Genomic DNA, 27,662 nt, shown 5'->3' on the forward strand with positions numbered 1-27,662 from the left:
TTTATCAGCGTCTCTACCATCTTTCCCAGTACCGAGGTCAGACTCACCAGTCTTTAGTTTCCCGGATCTCCCCTTGAACCTTTCTTGAAGATCAGCGTAACATTTGCCACCTTCCAGTCTTCCAGAATCCTTCCCGATTTGATCGACAGATTGGCTATCAGTTGAAGCAGTTCAGTTATAGCCCCTTTCAGTTCTTTGATTACCCTCGGATGGATGCTATCCGTTCCCGGGGATTTATCATTTTTAAGCCTATCAGTCTGCCTGCATATCTCTTCTAGAATGACCATCAACCCCGTCAGTTTCCCGTCTTCGTTTCCTGCGTATAGCCTGTTGGCTTCCAGTATGTTGTGTATATCCTCTTTGGTAAATACAGATGCAAAAAATGTGTTCAGTTTGTTGGCGATGGCTTTGTCCTCCTTTAGCACCGCTTCCTTCGCGGGTTGTTTCCCCTTAATATATTGAAAGAACGGCTTGAAGTTTTTCACCTCCTTGGCTATTTTCTCCTTGTAGTATCTTTTGGCCTCTCTTACCACCTTATGGCACCTGCTTTGATGTTGTTTGTGCTTTTTCCAGTTTTCTTCCATTTTTGACCATTTCCATTCCGTAGCCCTTTCAGGACCAAGGGACATATTTGTCCCATAACTTTAAAATCCTATAAATTTTGATTGGGATAGTCTACAGTTCTAAATTTGATATGTACGGATTCCATATGATATTGCCTTTATGTAAACAAACTGGTTCCGACATTCATTCATTAGCGTCGTTGCCAGATTGACGAGAAGATTCACTTGCCACACTGTCCATAAGCCAGAAGTGTGATTTTTTAAATAAAAATAATGATATTTCACAAAAAAAATCAATTTTTTGGCATCTGCAAGCCCTTTTTACCATAAAAATGTCGTCAAAACCACAAAAATTGGCCTACGATCCTTATGGTCCTGAAAGGGTTAAACAAAGTCTTCTTGTCTCTGATCGCTTGCTTCACCGCTACAGTGAGCCACGTCGGTTCCTTGTTCTTTTTCCTCTTGGATCCCTTGTTGAGACATGACTTGGCAAAAATGGTAAGGGAAACATGCATAGCATGGAAGACACGGTACAGTAAACACTGAGTGGAAAACATGGTATGAGAGACTGTAGCATGGTAGACATAGTATGGCAAACATAGTATGATGTATAGAAAAGTATAGTCTAATGTATTAGGACAAAGATGGTGAGCAATTTGACAAGGTGTGGATAAACATAGAGAGAGAAAGCATGGTATGGTCTGGCATGGAACAAAGCACGTAGCATTTGAGACTCGAGGGTTGGGCACTTTGTCAGCAGGTTAGGGGAATTTGGATTGGCATACTCTAATAGTGGGTCAAGGGAAGAGGTGAGTTTTTAATGCCTTCCTGAAGCTCAGTAGACCTTCTAATGATCTTATGTGGGTAGGTAGTTTGTTCCAGAGGCGCGGTAGGTAGTGTAAGTAAGATTGATTTTGGCGTTCTTAAGGCGGAGGGCTTGTCCTGAGGGCACACGTAATCGCTTTTCATCTTGCTTATACTGATGTTAGTCAGTAGCTTCCTGACATAAAGACTGGTCAATAGTAGCTCTCTTGTGACAGCCTTCAAAACAGTACAGAACACAAAATGAATGGTTAGACTACATTAAAATCTGCCTTTCCAAGAAGGGACCAAAAGTCCTTTCATATGAGCTTTCTAGCAGTGCGACAAAGTATGTGCTTGCCTTCAAATTCTTCAAGACAAAGCAGTCCATGAAGATTCTTAGATGATCCTTAAACATCCTTCAAATGGGCTTATTTTCTCACAAAACTTTGACCATGATCTAATCCTCTTGGTATTCTTGTTCTGCACCCAGAGATTTCTCTTCCTGCCAATGCTAGTTTACCCCTCTTAGTACCTTGGAGTCTTCTGGCCATTGTCAGTACTACTGTGTCGTCTTTCTGCCAAAGTTGTTGCTGCTCTGCCTCTCTACCTATGCATTGGGATCTACATTCCCCTCTTGGTGCCATGTTCCTCTCTTTGATGATGAGTTGGAGTCTTCAGGTCACTCTTAATGCTCTTTGCTCATCTTTTGGTTCTTTGAGGTCTTTATGCCACTCGATGTCATGGAATGCTGTTGCCTCTGTGGCAGATGCCTGCCAACAGACATGGAGGAGAGGCCTAAAGCAGCTGCCTCAGCACCCTGGGATTATTTATTTATTTATATACCACTTATATTCTAAGTAGTTTACATTCCCACTGCAGCAAATTGTGACTGTGGGCAATTGATTGTGTAAAACACTCTGAAAAGCAGTATATCAAGCCCTATCCCCCTCTATACACTCTTTACCCTAAAGCAAGTTGCTTTCCCCATTGATTTCAATGCATCTGAATGATTCATAATCTAAAGATGAACCAAACATTTATACTGTGCACATTCCAACAAGCAAAGGTGATAACTGGAGACAGCATGGCAAGAGGGCAGACTGGGGAACTGGGCATGCTAAATAGTCACTTTCTGTGAATATCTACTCTTATTATAACGTGAAGGAGAATAGAAATTATTTTCTATAAATTTACTTACTGTAGAACAGTTCTTGTTTGGGAATGAGAGCCACCAAGGTCCATTTGAATTAAAGGGGTGTGGCATTGTATCACCCAGTCCTCGTTATGTGAAAAAAACGGGTTTCTGAAATACATTAATCATTCTTAAAGTAGTTTAGAGAGGGTTGTATGAGGGCACTGGAGAGGAATTATGTTCCATCGATTCAAAACATAGAGTCCAGTCATGGTAGTTAGCACCCATTGTGCTTGAAAAATTGCTATTCTCCATGTGTTCTGGATTTTCTGTCAGTTTAGGCTTGTGTTGAATACAAAGAATGCGAGAAATAATTGTTTACATATGTTTGGTGTTCCATCTGCCGCTTGCTGACCCCAGTCAAAGAGTTATTTTGGCCAAGGTCTGCTCCTTGTGCGAACTGGAGGAAGGGGAGGGTAGGAAGAGGGCGTTGAAGATTAGTCATTGTGAAAGAAGAAATTTGAAAAAAAGAAAATAAGTCATTAAGTCATTTTACTCTGCCTGGGGATTTGTTTAGCAGAGTTCAAATGTTTTAGACTGTTAGTCGTCTTAATTGCGTTTCTTAAGGCTTGGTTTACTTAGCTCTATAGAGTCAGAAAATGGGAGAAAACCTTACCAAATTGGACTGTGCATGGAGGATTTAACAGTATTGAATATAATTTGATCTGTGACTGAAGAGAAACAAGACAAGGCAACGAGGATCTTGGAGACACATCTTCCATGGAGAACTGCAGGAGTTCTTGGAGACGGAAATGACAATGAGAGGATAGTATGCTTTCAACAGATATCGTTTAGTTTTCCTGAAGGAGACCAAAGCACTGCTGTGCACCATCAAGACATTTGCAAACCCTAAACAAAAGCTAGATGGCCCATTTTCATTGGCTCTCTGATCACAGCAAATCTAGACACACAAGCCAAGGTCACAGAGCAATTTGTAGGAGCCACTGGACCATCAAAGGGAATGAAGAGCCTAAAAAGAAACATTTAAGGGCTCCAAGTGTCTGCTAATCCAGAACAATTGAACTAGACACACCCCACTGTACCCTATTGCCTTAGTCTTCTATTTCTTGTTGTTAATTGTTATGTGTCTTGTTTGCTAACTGTTATGTATGTTACCTTGTAACCCGTTCTGGGCTCCTTGGGAGGATGGGATATAAATCGAAATAAATGAATAATTTATCCTAATATGTCCTGGTTCACAGGACCCTGGTTGAAGGGTTTAGACCAGTAGAATTTTTGTCTGTTTATTTAAAGGATTTTTATAGATTGAACTGTCATTTTGGTAATCTGTAGGGTAGTCTAACGTAAAAACACAGACACAGGCAATACAGAGACAGTGGGAGGGAGGGGAATGCACAGGAAACATCATTCTATAGTATTAGAACCATCTGCAAATCAGAAAACATTGGAGGAGTTAAAATATGGAACTCCCTTGTGGGCCAAATACGAAATTGTCGTGAAAAGGGCATGTTTAGGAAACTACTCAAGGCGCAACTATTTATAGATGCCTTTTTCTAATCAATAATCGTCCTCCCTGGCAAAGCTGATGAGCTGTTCACGACCTTTTATTTTTAACATGGTTTTAGTTTATAGATATGATTTTTAAGGATTATTTGTATGTCTGTTTTATGATGATTTTGTTTTAAATTATGCATGTAATTCTGTAAACTGTTTAGTTTTAAACGGTATAGAGATTTTTAAAATAACTAACTAAGGGGGGACTAAAGAGATAATAAGTTGAGAGGGAGGGGTAAGTCTGTTGGAAAAGCCAGGTCTTAAGACCAGATTTGAAACAAGTAGAAGAAGGATCTGAATATAAGGATTCCAGCAGTTTATTCCATAGAATAAGGGCAAAGCAACGAAATGCCATGTTCCAACGTGTATTAAAGCAGATAATCTTGTAAGAAGGAACAACTAACAGGTTAGCACTGCTGGACCAAAGAACTCTAAGATGCATAGCAGTGGATGAGCATTTTTGCTAGATATGGGGGTAGGCTCTGAAACAGGCCTTGAGTGTGAGGAGGCGAATCTTATATTGAATCCTACTGGAAACATGTAACCAGTGTTGATCTAGCAGTAGAGGACTTACATGGTAATAACGATGTGCATCTTAAGCCATTAACTGCCATATTTTGAGGGAGTAGATTTGAATTAGTTGTAGCCCAAGTAGAATCAAAACTCACTTGGAGAGGCTAGGATGACAGCTTTTGGTTTTTCTTTTCATTCTGGCCCATATTCTATACATGGTACCTCAACTTAGACAAGAAACAAAAGGCTTGTGGAGAGATGATGGCTTTATTAAAACAAATAAATAATCCACATAAAAACATCTAGGGCCTGAACCACTGGAAACATTTGGACCCGACACGGTCCGAGTTTCGACACAATTGTCTTCTTCAGAGGTCGCTACTGGTCCAGTAGACAAACTTGTGGGTTAAAACGATGATCTCTGCGCTAAGACGACAGGCTCAAAGCGAAAAAAAAGGTTAAGGTGATTAAGATGGAGACCATCTTTCTGGAAGAGGCTCCCACATCCCCAGAATGTTGCCCAGTTCCTAACAAATATAAAATTATTCTCCCTGCATCATTGTCTCATCCGTGCATTGAGAGTCTGGAGCTCTGCCTGTCTCTTGGTTCCTGGACATTGAATGGTTCTGGATTTCAGTTTTCTACATAAGATCCATACATTTGGCTTCCAGAACCTCCCTCCCACATTTTTTTTCTGTCATTAGTACTCACATGTACCAAGACAGCAGGCTCCTCCTCAGCACTGTCTAAAATCTTATCTACCCTCACTACACCACAGTATCCAGGGCTGACCTGGGGGACTGGCCTGGAACCCAGTACTTATCATCAGATTTCAGTGCAGCAGGGGCATTCTGCTTTGTCATCCCTGCCAACCAGCCTGTAGGGAAGGGAAGTGGCGAGCCTGGAACAAAGTAGAGAGCTGTGCCCTAATCCAACCCCTCTTTTCCTGGTGCTCCTGGCCCATCCAAGTCGCTCCTGGGTCCACAATTCCACTCCCTTTTTAACTATAAATTAAGCTCTGAATGTATCATTTTTCTCTCTTTTCTTTGGCATTCTGACCATTCTTATGACAGAAGATGCCCTGGTCATTTGCTTCTATGGAGAATTCAGAACGTAATTCATTCTATTTCCTTTCAGAGGGAAGGAAGGTGGGTGTGGATAGCTGGAGCTAAATGAGAGAATAGCAACATGCAAATACAGCAGGGGAACCACATCCCTAGGGAGCCAGTGCTGTGTGTGCTCTGTGCTAACAGATGTGTGTGAAATTAGCACAAGGCCTCTGTGAGGCATCTGAGTTCAAGAGGAGACAATTACAGCTTCTCACTCACAGTTTCCAGTGCTCTGCCATGCGTGGACAGCAGGCTCTGGATTTTGCTCTCAGAATGAAATCATGGTGTTCAGGGTTCTATGCAATTCATAAGAACATAAGAATTGCCGCTGCTTGGTCAGACCAGTGGTCCATCGTGCCCAAGAGTCTGCTCACGTGGCGACCCCTAGGTCAAAGACCAGCGCCCTAACAGTCTAGCCTACCTGTGTACGTTCCGGTTCAGCAGGAACTTGTCTAACTTGGTCTTGAATCCCTGGAAGGTGTTTTCCCCTATGACAGACTCCGGAAGAGCGTTCCAGTTTTCTACCACTCTCTGGGTGAAGGAAAATTTCCTTATGTTTGTACGGAATCTATCCCATTTCAATTTTAGAGAGTGCCCTCTCATTCTCCCTAGCAGTCTATTCCCTTCAGTACCTTGAATGTTTCGATCATGTCCCCTCTCAATCTCCTCTACTCGAGGGAGAAGAGGCCCATTTTCGCTGTAGGGCAACTCCTCCAGCCCCTTAACCATCTTAGTCGCTCTTCTCTGGACCCTTTTGAGTAGCACCATGTCCTTCTTCATGTACGGCGACCAGTGCTGGACACAGTATTCCAGGTGAGGGTGTACCATGGCCCGGTACAGCGGCATGATAACCTTTTCTGATCTGTTCGTGATCCCCTTCTTAATCAAGTTTCAAGTTTTATTACCATTTGATGAATCACCTATACAAACTTTCTAATCATTCCTAGCATTCTGTTCACCCTTTTCGCCACCGCCGCACATTGCGCGGATGGCTTCATCGACTTGCTGACCAATACTCCCAAGTCTCTTTCCTGGGGGGGGTCTCTCCAAGTACCGCACCGAACATCCTGTAGGCGTGTATAAGATTTTTGTTACCGACATGCATCACTTATACTTATCCACGTTAAACCTCACATAGAAACATGATGGCAGGTAAAGGCCAAATGGCTCAACCAGTCTCCCATCTGCAGCATCCACTATCTCCTCCTCTCCCTATTGGCTAAGGCTCTTTACACCTGCATTGTGATAGAAACATGATGGCAGATAAAGGCCAAATGTCCCATCCAGTCTGCCCATCTGCAGCATCCACTATCTTCTCCCTAAGAGATCCCACATGTCTGTCCCACACTTTCTTGAATTTAGACACCATCTTTGTCTCCACCACCTCTACTGGGAGACTAGTCCATGCATCTGCCACCCTTTCTGTAAAAAAGTATTTCCTTAGAATATTCCTGAGTCTATCACCTCTTAACCTCATCCCATGCCCTCTCACTCTGGAGTTTCCTTTCAATTGAAAGAGACTCTCCTCATGCGTATTTATGCCATGTAGGTATTTAAACATCTCTATTATATCTCCTTTCTCCCACCTTTCCTCCAAAGTATACATATTGAGATCTTTAAGTCTATCCCCATACGTCTTATGACGAAGACCACTGACTATTTCACAAGTAGCCTTCCTCTGGACCGACTCTATCCTGTTCATATATTTTTGAAGCTGCAGTCTCCTTTGTATTGGCATGCCCCAAAACAGGCATTGGTAACTTCTATGGATTATTTCACTCATTGTGAGGCCTGTCTGTGCACAACATCACTAATTATTTGTTTTGAAGAAAGCTGGGTGTGCTCTAAGCTGGCTAGTTTTCAAGATAACCATTTTGAGGGATTTAATCTGGGGTCTCCTATTATTGATTAGTAAAATATATCTTCTGTTTTTCTATTCTGCTTTCTATTCTGCTTTCAAAGTCTGCTTTCAAAGTATTTCTTCTGCTTTCAAAGTCGACCACATGGAAGACATGTGGTCGACTTTGAAAGCAACCATACAAGAAGCAACAAACCGCTATGTAAAATCAGTAAGTAAACGGCGAAGGAACAATAAGCCACAGTGGTTTACTGCGGAGATCTCAGACCTGATCAAGGAGAAGAAAAAAGCATTCATCTCTTACAAACAATCAGGGAAGCAGGACTCTAGAGCAGACTACCTGGCCAAATCAAAAGCCGTCAAAACAGCAGTCAGGGAGGCTAAATTCCTCATGGAGGAGTCTCTAGCAAAGAACATCCAGAAGGGAGATAAATCCTTCTTCAGGTATATCAGTGATAGAAGAAAAAACTCAGGCGGGATTGTACGTCTTAGGAAACCAGACGGAGACTATGTGGAAAAGGATTCGGAAAAAGCCCAACTATTAAATGAATACTTCTGCTCAGTCTTCACCCGAGAAGCGCCAGGGCTCGGCCCTCAGCTACAGACAAGGGTTGGCTCAGTTGACCCATTTAGTAACTTTGAGTTTACGCCCAGCAGTGTCTACGGTGAGCTGTCAAAGCTCAAGGTTAACAAAGCAATGGGGCCGGACAACCTGCACCCCAGGGTGCTTAGGGAGCTGAGTGATGTCTTGGCGGAGCCACTGTCCGCGCTCTTCAACCTCTCCCTTATTACAGGCAGCGTCCCGTTGGACTGGAGGACGGCTAACGTCATTCCACTCCACAAGAAAGGCTCAAAGATGGAGACAGCAAACTACAGACCAGTGAGTCTAACATCGATAGTGAGCAAACTAATGGAAACTCTAATCAAACACCAATTAGATAAGATCCTGGATAAATTAGATAAGATCCTGGATGAAGAGAATCTACGGAATCCCCGACAACATGGATTTACTAAGGGGAGATCCTGCCAATCCAACCTGATCAGCTTCTTTGACTGGGTAACGGGGAAGCTGGATATTGGGGAGTCCCTGGACATCGTGTACCTGGACTTTAGCAAAGCATTCGATAGCGTACCACACCGCAGGTTACTGAGCAAAATGAGTTCTATAGGATTAGGTAACACATTGACGAAATGGGTTGGGAGCTGGCTTGGAGGTAGGCTCCAAAGGGTGGTGGTGAACGGCACCCCCTCCGAAATGACGGAGGTGATTAGTGGAGTACCACAGGGCTCAGTCTTGGGCCCAATCCTATTCAACATCTTTATAAGAGACTTGGCAGAAGGGCTTCGAGGTAAAATAACATTATTCGCCGATGACGCCAAACTGAGTAATGTAGTGGGCAAATGCACAACAGACAAAGATTCAGTGCCCGACAACATGATGCACGACCTACTCCTACTGGAGTGATGGTCTAGGACATGGCAACTCAACTTCAATGCCAAAAAATGCAAAGTTATGCACCTGGGCAGCCAGAATCCATGCAAGTCTTATACCCTTAATGGCGAGATCCTAGCAAAAACGGTAGCAGAACGAGACTTGGGGGTAATCGTCAGTGAGGACATGAAGTCTGCCAATCAAGTGGAGCAGGCTTCGTCCAAGGCAAGACAAATCATGGGCTGCATACGAAGGGGTTTCGTCAGTCGTAAGGCGGAAGTCATTATGCCATTGTATAGATCCATGGTGAGGCCCCACCTGGAATACTGTGTGCAATTCTGGAGGCCGCATTATCGCAAGGATGTGCTGAGACTGGAGTCGGTGCAAAGAATGGCCACCCGGATGGTCTCGGGACTCAAGGATCTACCATACGAAAAACGGCTTGACAAATTACAGCTATACTCGCTCGAGGAGCGCAGAGAGAGGGGGGACATGATCGAGACGTTCAAGTATCTTACGGGCCGCATCGAGGCGGAGGAAGATATCTTCTTTTTCAAGGGTCGCACGACAACAAGAGGGCATCCGTTGAAAATCAGGGGCGGGAAACTACGAGGTGACACCAGGAAATTCTTTTTCACTGAAAGAGTGGTTGATCGCTGGAATAGTCTTCCACTACAGGTGATTGAGGCCAGCAGCGTGCCTGATTTTAAGGCCAAATGGGATCGGCACATGGGATCTCTTCACAGGGCAAAGGTAGGGGAGGGACATTAAGGTGGGCAGACTAGATGGGCCATGGGCCCTTATCTGCCGTCTATTTCTATGTTTCTATGTCTGTAAATTGTATGGCAGACTGTTTAAATTATTTCCAGTTAAGAGCATAAGAATAGCCTTACTGGGTCAGACCAATGGTCCATAAAACCCAGTAGCCCGTTCTCACGGTGGCCAGTCCAGGTCCCTAGTACCTGGCCAAAACCCATGGAGTAGCAACATTCCATTCAGAATCTCAAAGAATAGCAAGATTCTGGAATCCCAGAGAGAGTAACAAGATTCTAGAACCCCAAAGAGTAGCAACATTCCGTAAGAATCTCAAAGAAAAGCAAGATTCCGGAATCCCAGAGAGTAAACAAGATTCTAGAACCCCAAAGAGTAGCAACATTCCATGCTACCGATCCAGGGCAAGCAGTAGTTTCCCCCATGTCTTTCTCAATAAATTGTATGGCAAACTGTTTAAATTATTTCCAGTTAAGAACCTTTAGAAATGGTTGAAATGATTTTGAGACATTTGAATTAAACCACTTTCAAAATTGTTTCCCGCTCCATTTCTCTATCTCCTTTTCTCTTGATACTTAATCTTTGTCTTATTTTTTTGTATTGCATTTCAATTCAGACAAAGGAAATTAGATTTTAAAGACCTTAGCAAGGGAATGAGGGTACTACCCCAACATAGTATTAAAAAATTAAAATACAAAAGATTGGCACAGTCACATTTGTCCTGAGATAAGGGGGAAGATCCAAAAATAGAAATCTAAGAGCAGATGTTACTCCACCCAAAAAACAGAGTTGAACTATGTTTTAAAAAAGCCAAGCTAGCAGAAGCAATTAATACCGTGTTTCTCCGAAAATAAGCCCTACCCCGAAAATAAGCCCTAGCATGATTTTCAGAGTAGATCTTAATATAAGCCCTACCCCTTAAAATAAGCCCTAGTCGTAGGCAGCCGCGCTTCCCCCCACCCCGCCTTCGCTACTCAGTCGAACCTCCGCTGACCCTCCATCCTTCCCTCCCAACCGATCCCCCCTGACTTCGACAATAAATTCCTTGCTGCAGAGGAGTGTCAGGCCAGCAGCACTTACAGGCTGCTTCGCGACCTTCTCGCTCGGGCCTTCTGTGTGCTGCATTACTGATGTCATCAGTACACAGACGGCCCCAGCAAGAAGGCCGTGAAGCAGCCTGTGATTGCTGCTGGCCCAACGATCCTCTGCAGCAAGGTATTTATTGTCGCAGTCGGCGGGGATTGGTTGGGAGGGAAGGATGGAGGGTAATCAGCAGTTTGGCTGCACGGTGGGGGGGTGGCAGTGGGTGCTCAAGGGTTCTGCTGCACGAGGGATGGAAGGGGGGAAGGATGGAAGCTGGGCAAGGGTTCTGCTGCACAGAGAGATGGAGGGATAGAAAGATGCTGCGGAGGGAATGCACAAGGGGATGGGTGAGAGAATAGGAAAGATGTTGCACATGTGGGGGAAAGGAATGAGGAAGAATTGGGGTGAAGGAGAGGAAGGAAGAGATGATTATGTACATGAAAAAAATAAGCCCTACCCGAAAATATGACCTAGTGCCTTTTTTGGGCCTCAAATGAATATAATATACATAAAAGAGGGAATTGAATCTACCAGAGAGAACACGCCGGAAACGAACAATAAGGTAGAGTCTATATGAGCCAAAATATTGGGAACAAATGGAACAGATACGAAGATCGGCATCTACTACCAACCCCCAGGGCAGTCCAAAGAGACTGATAGAGAAATGATGGATGAGATTAAACATGAATGCAAGGGAAGCAACGCAGTTATCATGGGCGACTTCAATTATCCGGTGATAGATTGGAACCTAGGCAACTCCAGCTGCAGTAGAGAGACCAAATTCCTGGATGCTGTAGGCGATTGCTTCCTGGCACAACTTGTCATGGAAAATACGAGAGGAAATGCAATTCTAGACTTAATTCTAAATGGACTATGAGGACCGGCACAATGTATAGAAGTAGAAGGGACGCTGGGAAACAGTGATCACAACATGATCCACTTCAACCTAGACACAGGAACAAAAAAATCAATCCAGAACGATGGCCACAGCACTGAACTTCCGAAAAGGGAACTACAAAGGGATGAGAGTCATGGTGAAGAAGAAGATTAGGAAGAGGATAAACACTGTAAATACGCTAGAGCAAGTATGGTCCCTTTTTAAGGACACAGTCACAGAGGCGCAAAATTTATATATACTGCGTATCAACAAGAGTTCCAAGAGGAAGAAGAACAAGGAACCAGCGTGGCTCACTGTAGCAGTGAAGGGAGAGACAAGAAGACTTAGTTTAAGGAATGGAGAAGGACAAAAACGGATGAAAACTGGAAAAAGCACAAACAACATCAAAGCAAGTGCCATAAAGGTGGTAAGAGGGGCCAAAAGAGACTACAAAGAAAAAATAGCCAAGGAGGCCAAAAACTTTAAGCCGTTCTTTCGATATATTAAGGGGAAATGACCCGCGAAAGAAGCGGTGGGGCCGTTAGATGACCATGTAATAAAGGGAGTGCTAAAGGAGGACAAAGCCATCACCAACAAACTGAACACATTTTTTGCGTCTGTATTTACCGAAGAGGATATATCCAATATACCAGAATCTGACAGGCTATACACAGGAAATGAAGACGGGAAACTGACAGGGACGATGGTCAGTCAGGAAGAGGTAAGTAGACAGATTGATAGGCTTAAAAACGATAAATCACTAGGACCGGACAGCATCCACCCGAGGGTAATCAAGGAACTGAAAGGGGTTATAGCTGAACTGCTTCAACTAATAGCCAGTCTGTCGATCAAATCAGGAAAGATTCTGGAAGATTGGAAAGTGGCGAATGTTACAGCAATCTTAAAGAAAGGTTTGAGGGGAGATCCGGGAAACTACAGACCGGTGAGTCTGACCTCAGTACCGGGAAAGATGGTAGAGGCGCTGATAAAGGACTGCATCATCGATCACCTTGACAGACACAAACTGAGGAGGACCAGCCAGCACAGTTTCAGCAAAGGAAGATCTTGCTTGACAAATTTGCTGCACTTCTTTGAATGAGTAAATGGGCAGATAGAAAAGGGCGACCCGGTTGACATCATATATCTGGATTTTCAGAAGGCGTTTGACAATGTTCCGCATGAACGTCTACTTTGAAAAATTGCGAGCCATGGAATCGAGGATGATATACTCACGTGGATTAAAAACTGGTTGGTGAATGGACAATACTCAGACTGGAAAAACGTCACGAGTGGAGTGCTGCAGGGTTTGGTGCTCAGGCCTGTGCTTTTCAACATATTTATAAACGACCTAGAAATTGGCACGATGAGTGAGGTGATTAAATTTGCGGACGATACAAAGTTATTCAGAGTAGTGAAGACACAAAAGGATTGTGAAGACTTACAAAGAGACATAAATATGCTTGAGGAATGGGCTGCGAAATGGCAAATGATGTTCAACGTGAATAAGTGCAAGGTGATGCATGTCGGTAACAAAAATCATATGCATGAATACAGGAAGTCCGGTGCTATACTCTGAGAGAACCCCCAGGAAAGAGACTTGGGAGTACTTGTAGACAAGTCAATGAAACTGTCTGCACAATGTGCAGCAGCGGCGAAAAGGGCAAACAGAATGCTAGGAATGATTAAGAAGGGGATCACAAACAGATCTGAAAAGGTTATCTTGCCGTTTTACCGGGCCATGGTATGCCCCCACCTGGAGTACTACATCCAATACTGGTCGCCGTATATGAAAAAGTACATAGTACTACTCGAAAGGGTCCAGAGAAGAGTGACAAAAATGGTTAAGGGACTGGGTGAGTTGCCGTACAACGAGAGGCTAGAGAAACTGGGCCTCTTCTCCCTTGAAAAGAGAAGACAGAGAGGGGACATGATTGAAACATTTAAGATATTGAAGGGAATTGACTTAGTAGAGAAAGAGAGATTATTCACCCTCTCCAAGGTGAAGAGAACGAGAGGGCACTCGCTAAAGTTAAAAGGGGATGGATTCCGTACAAATGTAAGGAAGTTCTTCTTCACCCAGCGAGTGGTAGGAATCTGGAATGCTCTTCCGGAGGCTGTTATAGGGGAAAGCACCCTTCAGGGATTCAAGGCAAGGTTTGATAAATTCCTACTGGAACAGAACCTACGCAGATATGCCTAGACTCAAATAGGGCACTGGGTGCTTTGATCACCTTGTCCCATCACTTCTAGTTTAAAGCCTTCTTCAGTAGATTAGCCAGACTGCTGCTAATAGATGTACACCATCCCTGCTCAGCAGCCCTTAGAAAATCATCCCATGGTCCAGGTAGTCAAAACGCTCTTGATGACACCATCCATGTACCCACACATTCATCTCCAGGATGCGAGCTTCTCTGCCCTGGCCTTTACCCTCGACAGGGAGGATGGACGAGAATACCACCTGTGCACCTGACTGCTTCACCTTCTCTCCCAGAGCCACATAGTCGCTTTTGATACACTTTTGATGTAAAGGTAAGGTTAATTAAATATACTTTGAAGTGTGATTCTGGTATTCTTTCTTTAAATCCCAACTGGGAATGTTTTTGTTCCCTATTTTTCTTTTTACAAAGTTTGTATTGGATCTCCCAAATTTCCTATCAGAGAGACCTTTATCTCGCCTTAATGTTCTAATTATTTTAATTTTCTTATTTTGTAAGTTACCTTATGGGCCTATTTTCTATTGTAAGATATACTTGCAATTGTGTATTCTACATGTCAAACTGGAAAAAAAAAAAAGATAATGTCCTCGTATGAGGAAAGACTAAAAAGGTTAGGGCTCTTCAGCTTGGAAAAGAGAAGGCTGAGGGGAGATAGGATTGAAGTGTACAAAATCCTGAGTGGAGTAGAACGGGTACAAGTGGATCGATTTTTCACTCTGTCAAAAATTACAAAAACTAGGCAACACTCGATGAAGTTACTGGGAAATACTTTTTAAAACCAAAAGGAGGAAATATTTTTTCACTCAGAGAATAGTTAAGCTCTGGAATGCATTGCTAGATGCATTGCATTGTGTTAAGAATGGATAGCGTAGCTGGTTTTAAGAATGGTTTGGACAAGTTCCTGGAGGAAAAGTCCATAGTCTGTTATTGAGAAAGACATGGGGGAAGCCACTACTTGCTCTGGATCGGTAGCATGGAATGTTGCTACTCTTTGGGGTCCTAGAATCTTGTTACTCTCAGGGATTCCGGAATCTTGCTATTCTTTGAGATTCTGTATGGAATGTTGCTACTCCTTGGGTTTTGGCCAGGTACTAGGGACCTGAATTGGCCATCATGAGAATGGGCTACTGGGCTCGATGAACCATTGATGTCTGACCCAGTAAGGCCATTCTTATGTTCAAAGTGTTGCCAGTGGTAGCACTTGTTGTTTGCAACAAGATTCCATCTAGGTTTACAACCGAACAAAACGTGGCTTTTATGAGGTGGGGAAGACGAGATACTAGATTACTCTTAGCTTCATAGCAGACAGCCTGGCGTTGACAACGGCCTGGGTACTTCTATTTTTAGCTATTTGATTATTTTCTTGTTCTGATTTGTTTTAAGATGTGGTGATGATTAATTTTTTTAAGTTCAAATTTGCTTATTTAAAAATACATTGAATATAACCATATATATCGATAATGATAAAAGGTGCCCAAGTAGCAAAATATGGATCAAGAAAAGAGATAATGATCACAAAAGTAAACTATACAATTGTTATTGGGTCCAGCTAACTGAAATACTGAAATACCCTTTTTATCACCAGTGGATTCTGGAAACAAGATAGCCAGCATTCAATGACAACATTTCACAACAAACAAGATATTTGAATTCAAGGAGATACAAAGAAGATTGTGGTTTGAAATACTGTGAGAACAGAACATTTCGCTGGACATTTAGGGGACTCTAGGTCTATATATAAGTATTTATAAATAATGTTAAATGGATATTTGAATTATTTATAGAGCATGGTGTAATGATTATGTATAAAGATTTGTTAAATAAATGAAAATATTGAGTAAGATGTATTAGAAATCCCTTCAGTCATCCCGGGCTCCCTCCAGCATCCTTGCTCTGCTGACATCTCCCCTTAGCCCTAATCTCCAGAGCCTCTTACGGTTCCTTCCAAAATCCTGGAAGGGAGCAGCCACTGACAGCAATGGGTCTCTTAAGTCTTCCTCCATTGCATTATTCTTAAGCGCACAGACATTTAGGAGCAGAGACTTTGGAGAACTTTCTTACTCAAACAGAAAATCCTTTGCTACTTATCATATTTACTAGATTTTGCATTTATGAACTGCTTGATGTTTTGTTTGTTTTTTGGTGTGATCTTCCTCCCTCCCACTGCTGCTAAGGTCCTTTGTGTCCATCTCCTGCATGCACGAATTCTATCACTTTGCTGGCTCTTGCTGCCTCAACTGGAATTCCGTTCCAGGTATCCACCCTTTTCAGAAAAAGTATATATTTTTTTTTTGCATTCCTTTGGAGCCTCTCTCACTTCAGTGTCGCCTGATTTTCTGTGTAATTTTCCACTGCTTTTTATATTAATGTCTCTGTTTCCTGGTTTCATCCATGCCAAAAACTCTCAAGCAGATCTCTTGAAGCAATGTAGAAACCACCCCTTCTTCCTCATCCTTCTCCAGCAATATGAGTCATAAGTCAAAGAAGTTAGTTCAGCCTCTTGAGATTCACTGGTTTGGCTTCCAAATTTTTATTTTTGTATTCCATCAGCAAGATAATCGAATTCAACAATAGTGTTTTGAGCTCCTGGAAGTAGCTTACCTGTGCTGAATATTTGGTTTGTAGCTTACCGTTTTTTCTCGATGACTCTATATATTGCTGGCAGATCAAGTTAATATACTGCAGTTGATCTTGGCACGTGGAGTTGATTTGTATCACAGCTGATAGCACTGGAAGATAAGTAGTTACGGCAATTATGAGTCAAAGAAGGCTGCCAAGTTTCAAGTGTCTTAAAGCTCGGAATTTGAAGCATCTTCTGGTAACCAGTAAGATATGCCTTTAACTGGAGGTCATTCCTTGTTCATAAATTCTGTTTTTGTAAAGCAGGCACATTTTAGAGATTTTTAAAGGAATTGCACAAAGTGAAATTAGACGGCTACAAATCATACAAAATACTTCCATTAAACTTATAACAAAGACAAAAAAATTTGATCACGTAACACCACTTCTTAAGAACGCTCATTGGCTTCCAGTATCTCATAGAATAACTTATAAACTATGCCTCCTCACTTTTAAATCAATGCTTTTTAAAACACCCGCATTTATTTTTCAATCACTGATTCCTTACTCCTCAAACAGAACATTGCGGTCAAACGAACAACATTTACTGACAATTCCTTCTCTCAAGATCATCAACACTAGATGACAATTTATCTTTTCCGTTACTGCCCCACAAATCTGGAACTCTCTTCCAATTTATTTAAGAGAAGAACACAATATTGATAAATTTAAGACTAATTTAAAAACATTCCTTTTCAAAGATGCTTTCGAGCAATAATTCTTAATCTTGAATTTATTAATAATGTTGTATTTGACCATTCACCTTAAATTCCCAACCTTGACCTCCTTTTCTATAATAATTTGTAGTTCCAATCCCCTTCGCCTTTTTGTTCTTGTTTGTTAAGTTTGTATATAGTCTAGTTTATTTTAATGTTTACGTTTAAATAATGTATTACTTTTTAATATTGTAATTTTAATTGTTTTTTTATGTATGTTCATCGCTTTGAAGTACGATTAAGCGATTAATCAAAAATTTTAATAAACTTGAAATTTTTAACAACTAACTAGAAGAATTGGTATTTAGGACTGATAAAGCTTAGCACTAATTTCTATTCTATAAATGGCACTCAGAGTTGGGTGCCATTTATAGAACAGCATTTGGTGCAGGGATCTGTGCCCAATTTTGGAGACAAGGATTTACAGCAGGTCATAAATTCTTGTGCCTAAATTAGGCTCGGATCTCCCTTATACTATAAAACTGAAGGCAAATTCCAAGAATGCCCCCCGATCTCTCCATGTCCCCTACTTGGATCCATGTGTAAAATTTACGCAAGATCCTGCAGCCTAAAGATACACGCACAGATTTAAATTAATGTCAGAATCGATGACTAATTATTAGCGCTAATTGGCTCATATGTCAATTAAAAATTGCATGCTCAAATGTGTGCCTGTGCCCAAATTTTTGCACGCAATTCACGTGTCTAGTCTGAGTCACTGCTCAGTGACATCTTCCCTATTTGTATTCTGTAATTCGCTGATTGTCCAGCTTTCTTCACCGTAAACCGCCTAGAAGTCGCAAGATTGTGGCAGTATAGAAAAAATAAAGTATTATTATTATATAGAATTAAGGTATCAAATCCGAGGTGTTAATTACCAATGATCGGCGCTGATTAGGCCTATTAAACAAGTTGTGTATGCAAATCGAGTATGCACACTGATTTGCATTCACAATATAGGGTGCCATGTGCAGAATTTGGGGGAAAGTGTGTGCACTAGTCACAAAAAAAGTGTACACTTTTTCTCAGTAGTGTGCATGTATGAACCATTGCACATGCACAAATATTACGCACCTGGGTGCACTATTAAAAAAGAGTTGCCACTCTACAAGTAGTGCCCATTCGGTTTTTAAAGAGTGCACACTATTGCTGGCACCTAGAGAATGACACGGGGACAAATTTTTCCTTGTCCCAACGGGAACTCATTTCCTGGTCCCGTCCCAGTGAGTTCTTTTCCTGTCCCTGCCCCCTTCCTGCAAGCTCTGTCCTCATCTGCACAAGCCTCATCTGTATAAGCCTCATAAGGTTCGAGGCTTATGCGGTTAAGGCAGAGCTTACAGCACAGGTGTCAAAGTCGGTCCTCGAGGGCCAGAATCCAGTCGGGTTTTCAGGATTTCCCCAATGAATCTACATAAGATCTATTTGCATGCACTGCTTTCAATGCATATTCATTGGGGAAATCCAGAAAACCCGACTGGATTCCGGCCCTCGAGGAGGGACTTTGACACCCCTGGCTTACAGGATTGGGGTGAGGACGGGGAAATTGAGTTCCTGCGAGGATGGGGAAAAACTTGTCCCCGTGTCATTCTCTACACTGCACCACTCTAGAAATCAAAGTGTAGTAAAAGTGAGGCAGGTAAATGACAATCAAGCCCTTGTGACATCACTGATGAGGTTGGCTCTTAGGCATTGGTGGAATGAGGCATTATGATGTCACAATACCAGCTCTGGTTATCAGAGGCTGAAACTTTTCACAGTATTTATATATTTAGTTTTCTATACTGTTCTCCCAAGTAGAGAATGACACGGGGACAAATTTTTCCCTGTCCCCGTGGGAACTCGTTTTCCCGTCCCGTCCCAGCAAGTTCTTTTCTTGTCCCTGCCCCATTCCTGCAAGCTCCGTCCTCATCTGCACAGGCCTCAAACACTTTCAAATCCTAAGTAGCAACATTCTAGAGCTCAGATTGTGATGTCATAATGCCTCATTCCACCAATGCCTAAGCTCCGTCCTCATCTGCACAAGCCTCAAACACTTTAAAATCCTAAGTAGCAACATTCTAGAGCTCAGATTGTGATGTCATAATGCCTCATTCCACCAATGCCTAAGCTCCGTCCTCATCTGCACAAGTCTCAAACACTTTAAAATCCTAAGTAGCAACATTCTAGAGCTCAGATTGTGATGTCATAATGCCTCATTCCACCAATGCCTAAGCTCCGTCCTCATCTGCACAAGCCTCAAACACTTTAAAATCATAAGTAGCAACATTCTAGAGCTCAGATTGTGATGTCATAATGCCTCATTCCACCAATGCCTAAGCTCCGTCCTCATCTGCACAAGCCTCAAACCCTTTAAAATCATAAGTAGCAACATTCTAGAGCTCAGACTGTGATGTCATAATGCCTCATTCCACCAATGCCTAAGCTCTGTCCTCATCTGCACAAGCCTCAAACACTTTAAAAATCATAAGTGTTTGAGGCTTATGTGGTTAAGGCAGAGCTTACAGGAATGGGGCAGGGATGGGAAAATTTGTACCTGTGTCATTCTCTAATGGCACATGATAAAATACAAAATATTTCTACTCATTTTTATTTGCCAGCAGCATGGAATGACATGGGAAGTGTTTCAAGTGAATGCACGTCCTTACAACGGGCTGTTTCCAGGAATAATAGGCGAGAGCATCTGCAAGTGAAGTCTCTTCTCATTCCGCTGCTTCTGTGTTTACTGAGACTTGTTCTGATTCTTAAATTATCCTGTTTCTTTTTCCCTGTAGAACACGGGTTTGTTGGGTATTCTGAAGAACTTCTGCGTAACAACACCTTCGCAGACTACACTCCAGGGGAAACGTTCTTTACCGTTTTTGGAGTTTTTTTCCCCGCCGCAACAGGTACTTCTGTGTTGACTTTGTTAAGCAGTGTGCCACATTGGGAAGGACGTGTCTAGTCTGAGCTCTGAGCCGGCAGTTGTTCTGTAGCCCAGATAAACATTGCAAAAAGACTCTTCCCTGATGCAGTGGGGATGTAATCTGATCCCGCGAAACGTAGGCCACGTTGGACTGAGAGTGGCAAGCAACGGTCCTGATTCTTAAAGAGCATAAGAGCAAAGCTAAGTACTTTAAGTTCTATGAGGTTTAAAAGTTTACAGCACACATATGCACTTTTTGAAATGGCACTTTAAAGCACTAGTACACTTTTGCACTAGTGCACTTTCTGTCGTTCCAGAGTCTCTGAAATGAACTGTGAGGTCTAAATAGTCTTTAGTATGAGTGAATTTTGCAGTCTCTTTAGTTTTAAAGTAAAGTAAATTACTGAAGAAATAAAATTTATACTTAATGTTAGAAAGGTAGGGAGGATGGGTTCAAGCCAGTGATGTGAGTGTGAGTAAGAGAAAAGAAATGTATTTCTCTTTGAAAGAACCCTGAATGGGTTCAATATTCTGAGGCTTATTCCTGTCTACAAAGAGAAAAGAAATTATCTCCAGTGTCATTTTGGTTTATTTTGGTGGTTCTATGGACTGTATTTAATTGATAGGTAACCATCAGATTTTTGCTACTTTAGGCTGAGCTTATGACACCCATGCAGCTATAAATAGTATGTTGTCTTCAACCACAATTTGGAAGGCTATGCACCAACTTATGAAAACAATCGCATAGGAACTCATAAATCCCATCCTATCCACACATTTTTGCATACTCACAGATAAATCTTTTCCAAAATATCCATCTATATTATCAACATTATTTTCTATTCTAGGTAGGTCACTGTTCTTTGTGTTAGAACGCTTCTTTATGGAATTGTCCCTACAGATTTTTATGCTCATCTCCTTGATTGGTCACCATGAGAACGGGCTACTGGGCTTGATGGACCATTGGTCTGACCCAGTAAGGCTATTCTTATGTTCTTATAATCTGTTATTACAAACTAAAACCATGTTAAAAAAAGAGAGGGTAATTATTGATTAGAAAAAGGCATCTACAAATAGTTGTTTCATGAGTAGTTTCCGAAACGTGCCCTTTTCACGGCAATTTCGTATCTGGCCCACAAGGGAATTCCATATTTTAACTCCTGCGCAGCAGAAAGTCATTTTACCAGTCTCAACAAGCCTTGGGTTTACATTCGTCTTCCGTAAAGCTAGATTTTCAGAACGTAATGACCTATTTTGGTGTATAACTGAACATGTTCATTTTAAACAATTCTGGAATATTTCCATCCAAGAATGTATGGCAGATTATTACTTTTTTATATTGTACTAGTCATTAAGCCCGTTACATTAACGGGTGCTAGAATATATGTCTGTCTGTCTGTCTTTATTTCTGTCTCTCTCTCCCTCCCACTATCTTTCTTTCTGTCTGTCTCCCTGGCCCCCTTTGTCTGTCTGTCTTTCTGTCTCTCCCTGCTCCTGTGTCTTTCTTCTTTTCTTTCTGTCTCCCTTCCTCCCGCTGTCTGTCTTTCTTTCTATCTGTCTGTCTCTCTCCCAGCCTCCTATGCAGCAGCATTTCTCTCCCCCCCCCACTTCCCTGTGCAGCCACAGCAGCATTCCCTCCCTCTCCATTTCACTCCCTCCGCACCTCTTCCCTGTGCAGCAGCAGCGTTTTCCCTTCCCCCCTTTCCCTTCTCACGGTCTAGGCAGCTTCTTTAGTCCGTTGCCGCCCCCCCCTTCCCTTTCCTTCCCGTGGTCCCAACAAACCTGCCGATTCCAGCCTGCAGCACTCTGCACACGCTGCTTCGGGGCCTTCTACTGCCCTGATTTACTTTGCCGCGTCTCTGATGATGTCATCAGAGATATGGCAGAGTAAATCAGGGCAGTAGAAGGGCCCGAAGCAGCGTGTGCAGAGTACTGCAGGCTGCTGGAGTAGGCAGGTTTGGAGTCGGAACCACTGGAAGGGGGAGGGGCGGCAAGACGTCGGGAGAACTGAGTTACCGAAGAGCAGGGAGTCCAGCAATGGCAGCCAGTGCTGCGAGTGTAGCAGGTTTGGAGTCGGGACCACGGGAAGGGGGAGGGGCGGCAAGACGTCAGGAGAACTGAGTTACCGAAGAGCAGGGAGTCCAGCAATGGCGGCCAGTGCTGCGAGTGTAGGTAGGAGCTGGGGACTCGCGCATGCGCACTCCTGCTTGGCCACGGACCTACGGAACATGGAACAGGGAATACAGAACACGAAAGTTGGAGTGCGCATGCGCGGCTAGCGTTTTATTATATAGGATTCTGAAGGCGACTAGTAGCCAATGCAATTGCTGTAGATATGGCGAAATGTGATCCTCGTTAGACAGTCCCATAATCAGTCTTGCCACTGTGTTTTGTATAACCGGCAATGCCCTACTCCTTGCTTTTTGCTATTGCAAGGTACAGGGCATTACAATAATCGAAAATCATATGGTGCAAGCATTGCTTCTTGGTTTTTTTCATGCAGGTCTTTTTTTCCATTTTTTGAAGGCTTTCACTTCTCCCTTTAACCATGCTGGTTGGTTTGTTCTTCTTTCTACCTATGTTAATATGTCCATGCCTGATATAAAGTCCAAACCTCAGTGGATGATCCTTTTAGCCTTTTTAAAAAAACGTTTTCTTCATTTTATATAGCACAACAGGTAATCTGCACATGTACCTCTCGTGCCCTTATAAGGATTTTACCAACAGTTCTTTGTTCAGCAAGCCTTCTATAAAATACATGGGAAATTGTGCACATTGTGACTTGAACATCTCAGGTCCTAGGTAGAGGCCCTATGCAAGATAAGGCTCCACATCTGAAAACACGATCATATGATTTCATCTAGATCAGTGTTCTTCAACCAACGGTCTGTGGACCAGTGCCGGTCCACAGAAATTTCCTGCCGGTCCACAGGGCCGGCACGTGCATCAGGCCCAAAACAGTGTTCTTCAACCGCCGGTCCATGGCGCGATTGATGCGGCGTTATATTTGAACCAGCTCCCTCTTCCTCACTGATTCAATGTAGAAAGCCACGGGCAGTGGCTCCTACGCCTGAACCGGAAGCCTTCTCTCTGACATCACAACATCAGAGGGAAGGCTTCCAGATGAGGTGCGGGATGCGCAAGGAGCTGCTGCCCGCAGCTTTGTGCACTGCATCAGTGAGGAAGAGGGAGCCGGCCTGAAGATAACACCGGGGGCAGCATAAAATGACCAAGCAGGAGCAGGCCAGAAGGTAAGGCATAGCATGGAGGGAGGGAGACAACAAAGGTAGGGGGAATGATTTTAGTTTTGAATTTTGTGATTGAATTATATCAATTTTGAAAATTTACATCTGCTGTCAGTGTGCTTTGTGTAGTTTAATTTCTGGTTAACCATTATTTGTTGTTAATAAGATTATATTGTGTGTATCTATGAAAAATGGAAAAAATAGTGTTACAATTACACTTCCCCCTCCCCATTCGCGGTTTCTGCACTCGCGATTTCACATAATCGCGATTTTTTTCTGGGGAGGGTGAAAATTTTAAAAACCCATATTTTTTACCTCCCTGCTGCCTTACCGGCCTTACCTGGTGGTCTAGAGGGTTTTTGGGGCAGGAGCAATCTTCCTACACTCCTGCCCCGTGCAGATCGCCATGAGGAAATGGCTGTGTGAGTTCCCGTCGTCTCGAGGGAGGTGGGGGTGGGTTAGAGCTGGATAATCGCAGTTTTTCGCCATTCGCGGTCCAGCTCTGCCCGTATCCCCCGCGAATAACAAGGGAGAAGTATAGTACTATTATGAGGGCGGGGTTTGGGGCGGAGATTGGGTAGAGATGGGCGAGGTCTGGCCCACGACTTAGCCCAGTGTTTTTCAGCTGCCGGTCCGGACCAATGCCGGTCCACAAAATTATTCTTTTATTTCTGCTGGTCCATAGGTGTAAAAAGGTTGAAGAACACTGATCTAGATAATATTTCAGTTTAGAACAAGGCTTTTTAAAAAATTACCGTACATGTGTATTATGAAATGTTCAGAATTGTTTTCTTATTTGCTTATAATGCAAAAATATTTGTAGTCAAGATTCTCTAAACACTAAGTACAATAAATTATTTTAAAAAAAAAAAAAAAAAGGGTGTGTGTGTGACAGACAGACATCCTAATGCAGCAGAGAATTTCCTAAAAACTTAGGGCTCCTTTTACGAAGCCGCGTTAGCGGTTTAACGCACGTAATAGCATGCGCTAATTTGCCGGCCGCGCTAGCCGCTACCGCCTCCTCTTGAGCAGGCAGTAGTTTTTCGGCTAGCGCGTGATAAAACGCCGCATGTGATAAAGGCGCTAACGTGGCATCGTAAAAGGAGCCTTTAGGCTTTCCACACGCACCCCCTGAAAATACCCACGGTTTTCACTTTTGTAGCAAATCAGCAGTCATGGTTTTATGTATTGAAGATCCTACCATTTGACCAAGATTCTTACTACACTGTTTCTGTGGAGCTGTAATTGTTTGTTTAATTTATAACTGTTCGTTAGTTTATGGTACAGACTGAGCTTTGATTTTTAAGGGGAAGGTAATCCTTTCATATCCCCATGAGTTTTCTTTTGAAGAATCTCCAAGGCTTAGTCTACCAGGGTTTCCCCCCCCATTCAGCACCTATAGAAACAATTTCTTGTAGCACCAATTGACCTGATTTCACTGTCTAGAACTGGTAAAGTCCACTCCTGCAGGGCTCCATATAGGTCTGATTTCCAGGGGGATAACCAGTGATCCTGTTTATCTATCCAAATGGGTGTCAGTGTATCTCATAAATAAACCACAATATAGGCACCCTGGTCTAGTTGATCAATAATAGTGATCCTTGTTTAACATTTGGGGTAGCTGACTAACAAGATGGCACTGGAGATACGCATGATATTTTCAATTTATGTGCTACGATGGGGAAGGAAAATCGGTTATATGGGGATTATTTAACAGACTATTGTGTATCTGAAATGCAGGCGTTATGGCTGGCTTCAATATGAGCGGAGACCTCAGGAAACCTGCTACCAATATCCCAACTGGATCGCTGATGGCCATTGGTGTTTCGTAAGTCCCTCTAGAGACCAAAATAATGTATTGTCTGACTAGAGCTTGCACTGATTATGATCAATTTACCATCTGTTCCAATCAACCTTTTATTACCTAGCCATCTGGAAAGTTCAAGTCAGGCTTTTCAAATGATCATCCATTACCACCTCTTAGACCGACTTGCTTCTTAATGCACATCTAATCAACTTTTTCACACTCTGGCAGTTTTCTTCTTTGTTAATTCTACAGTTGCTGGACTTTAGAAATCCAGCTTCTGTGTGTGTATGTGTGTGTGTGTGTGTGTGTGTATGTGGGGGAGGGGGGCAGGGAACCACATTTTGGAAAATGCAATTAAGCTTTTCTATTGATGATATGGAGATGTCCAAGCAGAGCACAGTCCTCGGTGCGTCTGAATTATATTAGCTGTATTATATTTTGGTTAGGTAACTACATCAATGGAGCCAGGCTGACTTGCGGCACCTTTCAGAAAGAAATTAAAACTGTATTGTTTGACAGATTTATCTCCTAAACAGAAGTCATACTAAATTTAATAATTTTATACTGCCTATTTCTTGAGTAATATGTTGTACTTTCACTATTTGCATTTTGTAATTCGCCAATTGTCCAGCTCTCTTCAGTGTGAACTGCCTAGAAGTCGTCTGATTATGGCGGTATAGAAGAATAAAGTTATGTTATGTTATATATGTTATTTGTGAGATTTTTTTTTTTTTTTAAGATTTAATTACCTTTTCCAAATCTAAGTGCTTAGTTATTTCCCTGTCCAAGTGCTCTTAACAGTCGTGAAGGGAAATTCTGTCACTAAGGGCCAGATTCAGAATATAGCATGCAAAGTTAGGTGTCGTTAAGACCTGTGCCAAGCTCATTCCCGCACCCAAAGAATTACGCCTTCTGAAACCTGGTGTAAATGCTGGCATGCAACCAGTGGCAGTTCTGTAACACTGTGCCTAAATTTTGAGAATGCCCCTGAGCTGCCTAGGTTCTTCCCCTGGCCATGCGCTTTTTCTGAGTTGAGTGTGAGACAGTTAAAGAAGGAGTGCATAGGCATATCTCCAAGTTAGTTTCAATTAACATCAATAATTAATTAATGGCTCTAACTAAGCAGTTTGCATGCAGAGTTTTATAGAATCCAGGGGTAAGTGTATGCATTTGCACAAACCATTCACACATCAGTGGTGCTTTAATTGTCACAGTGCACTGTGTGCTAATTTAAGGGAATGTATGCTGTAGTGCGTAACTACAAAGAGGGTTATATACACGGGTAGAGTATGGACTGCACATGTGGTGTCTCCTACTTACACATGCACCTTATATAATACTATAATTTGTGCATATTGAATGGCGCACTCAAGTACACCAGCCTTTGACGCCAAAGGCCTAAACATAGGCGTATCAATGCCAATGTGTACAGTGTTCCCCCGCGAATTTGCGGTTCGTGGACTCAGTCACTCATGGTCTGCCCCGACCGTTTCTTTCTGTAGTAAAGTCGGGCTACACCAATCAGGAGCTGCATGTCAAGGCAGTTCCTGATTGGTGTAGCCCAATTTTACTACAGGAAGAGGCGGTCGGAGCAGACCATGAGTGATTTTCTTCACCGCCGGCGCTCTAGCTGCCCTCTCCTGCCACCCCTGCCTTTTGACAGGTGAAGAAACGCATTTGCGGTTTTTCAGAATTCGCCCCATGAATTTCGGGGGAGTACTGTACTAGTATTCTATAATGGAACCTTGGTGGTAAGAGGCTGCTATAGAATTGGTGCTATAGACTTCCCCCCCCCTAAGTCTGCACTTCAGGCAATGGAGGGTGATTTGACTTGCTCCAGATCTCAGAAGTGTCATTGTGGAAAGCAGAAACGAAACCACGCCTGCTACTCCAACCACGAAGCTACTCCTCCAGTCCTTCATTGATTCGACTTTGAAATGCATTGACACTGTGTCTTCTGGAAATTTATAAAGATTATAGAGAAATAAAAGGGACCTTTGTGGTTGCTACAGCTTAATGTGGTCCACTGTTGAAGTGACAGCATGAGGCAGCTCTATAGGTCAGTTATGGGCAGTATAGAAAGTCCTAATAAACTATAAACTGTTGATTATATGTGTTGATATTTGTGCTCTACTTAGAACATGATGATTGTATGAGACAGAAATTAAAGTGCTCCCACCGTCTTACTTTCAAAAAAATTACACACAAGAGTCAGATGACAACGGCAGTAAGCGGATCCCTGACGAAGCTAATGCGAAACATATCGGGTCCAGCTGTAGGAACTGCTTAAGCCTTAAAGACTTACAATCTGCAACCATTCAGATAAGTTGAAATTAAAAATGAAAAAACTAAAAAATAATCAAAATGTTTCAATGCTCAGACCTATGAGGAGTTTACACCAGAGACTCCCCGCTGAAAGAAACATTTGTTGGGCGGTGGA

At 42.7% G+C, this 27,662-nt stretch overlaps 1 protein-coding gene across 6 annotated transcripts in view; it reads left to right on the forward strand.

The window, feature by feature from the left end:
• The window catches only part of SLC12A8 (solute carrier family 12 member 8), a 115,867-nt gene that overhangs the window by 40,271 nt on the left and 47,934 nt on the right, over positions 1 to 27,662 (forward strand). For all 6 annotated transcript variants that reach the window (XM_033946022.1, XM_033946027.1, XM_033946026.1 and 3 more), the window contains 2 exons: positions 20,040 to 20,153; positions 25,156 to 25,243. In XM_033946022.1, the coding sequence (XP_033801913.1) occupies positions 20,040 to 20,153; positions 25,156 to 25,243 (202 nt within the window). The remainder of the gene's footprint in view (positions 1 to 20,039; positions 20,154 to 25,155; positions 25,244 to 27,662) is intronic.

Source organism: Geotrypetes seraphini, chromosome 5, assembly GCF_902459505.1.
Source record: "Geotrypetes seraphini chromosome 5, aGeoSer1.1, whole genome shotgun sequence".
NCBI lineage: Eukaryota > Metazoa > Chordata > Amphibia > Gymnophiona > Dermophiidae > Geotrypetes > Geotrypetes seraphini.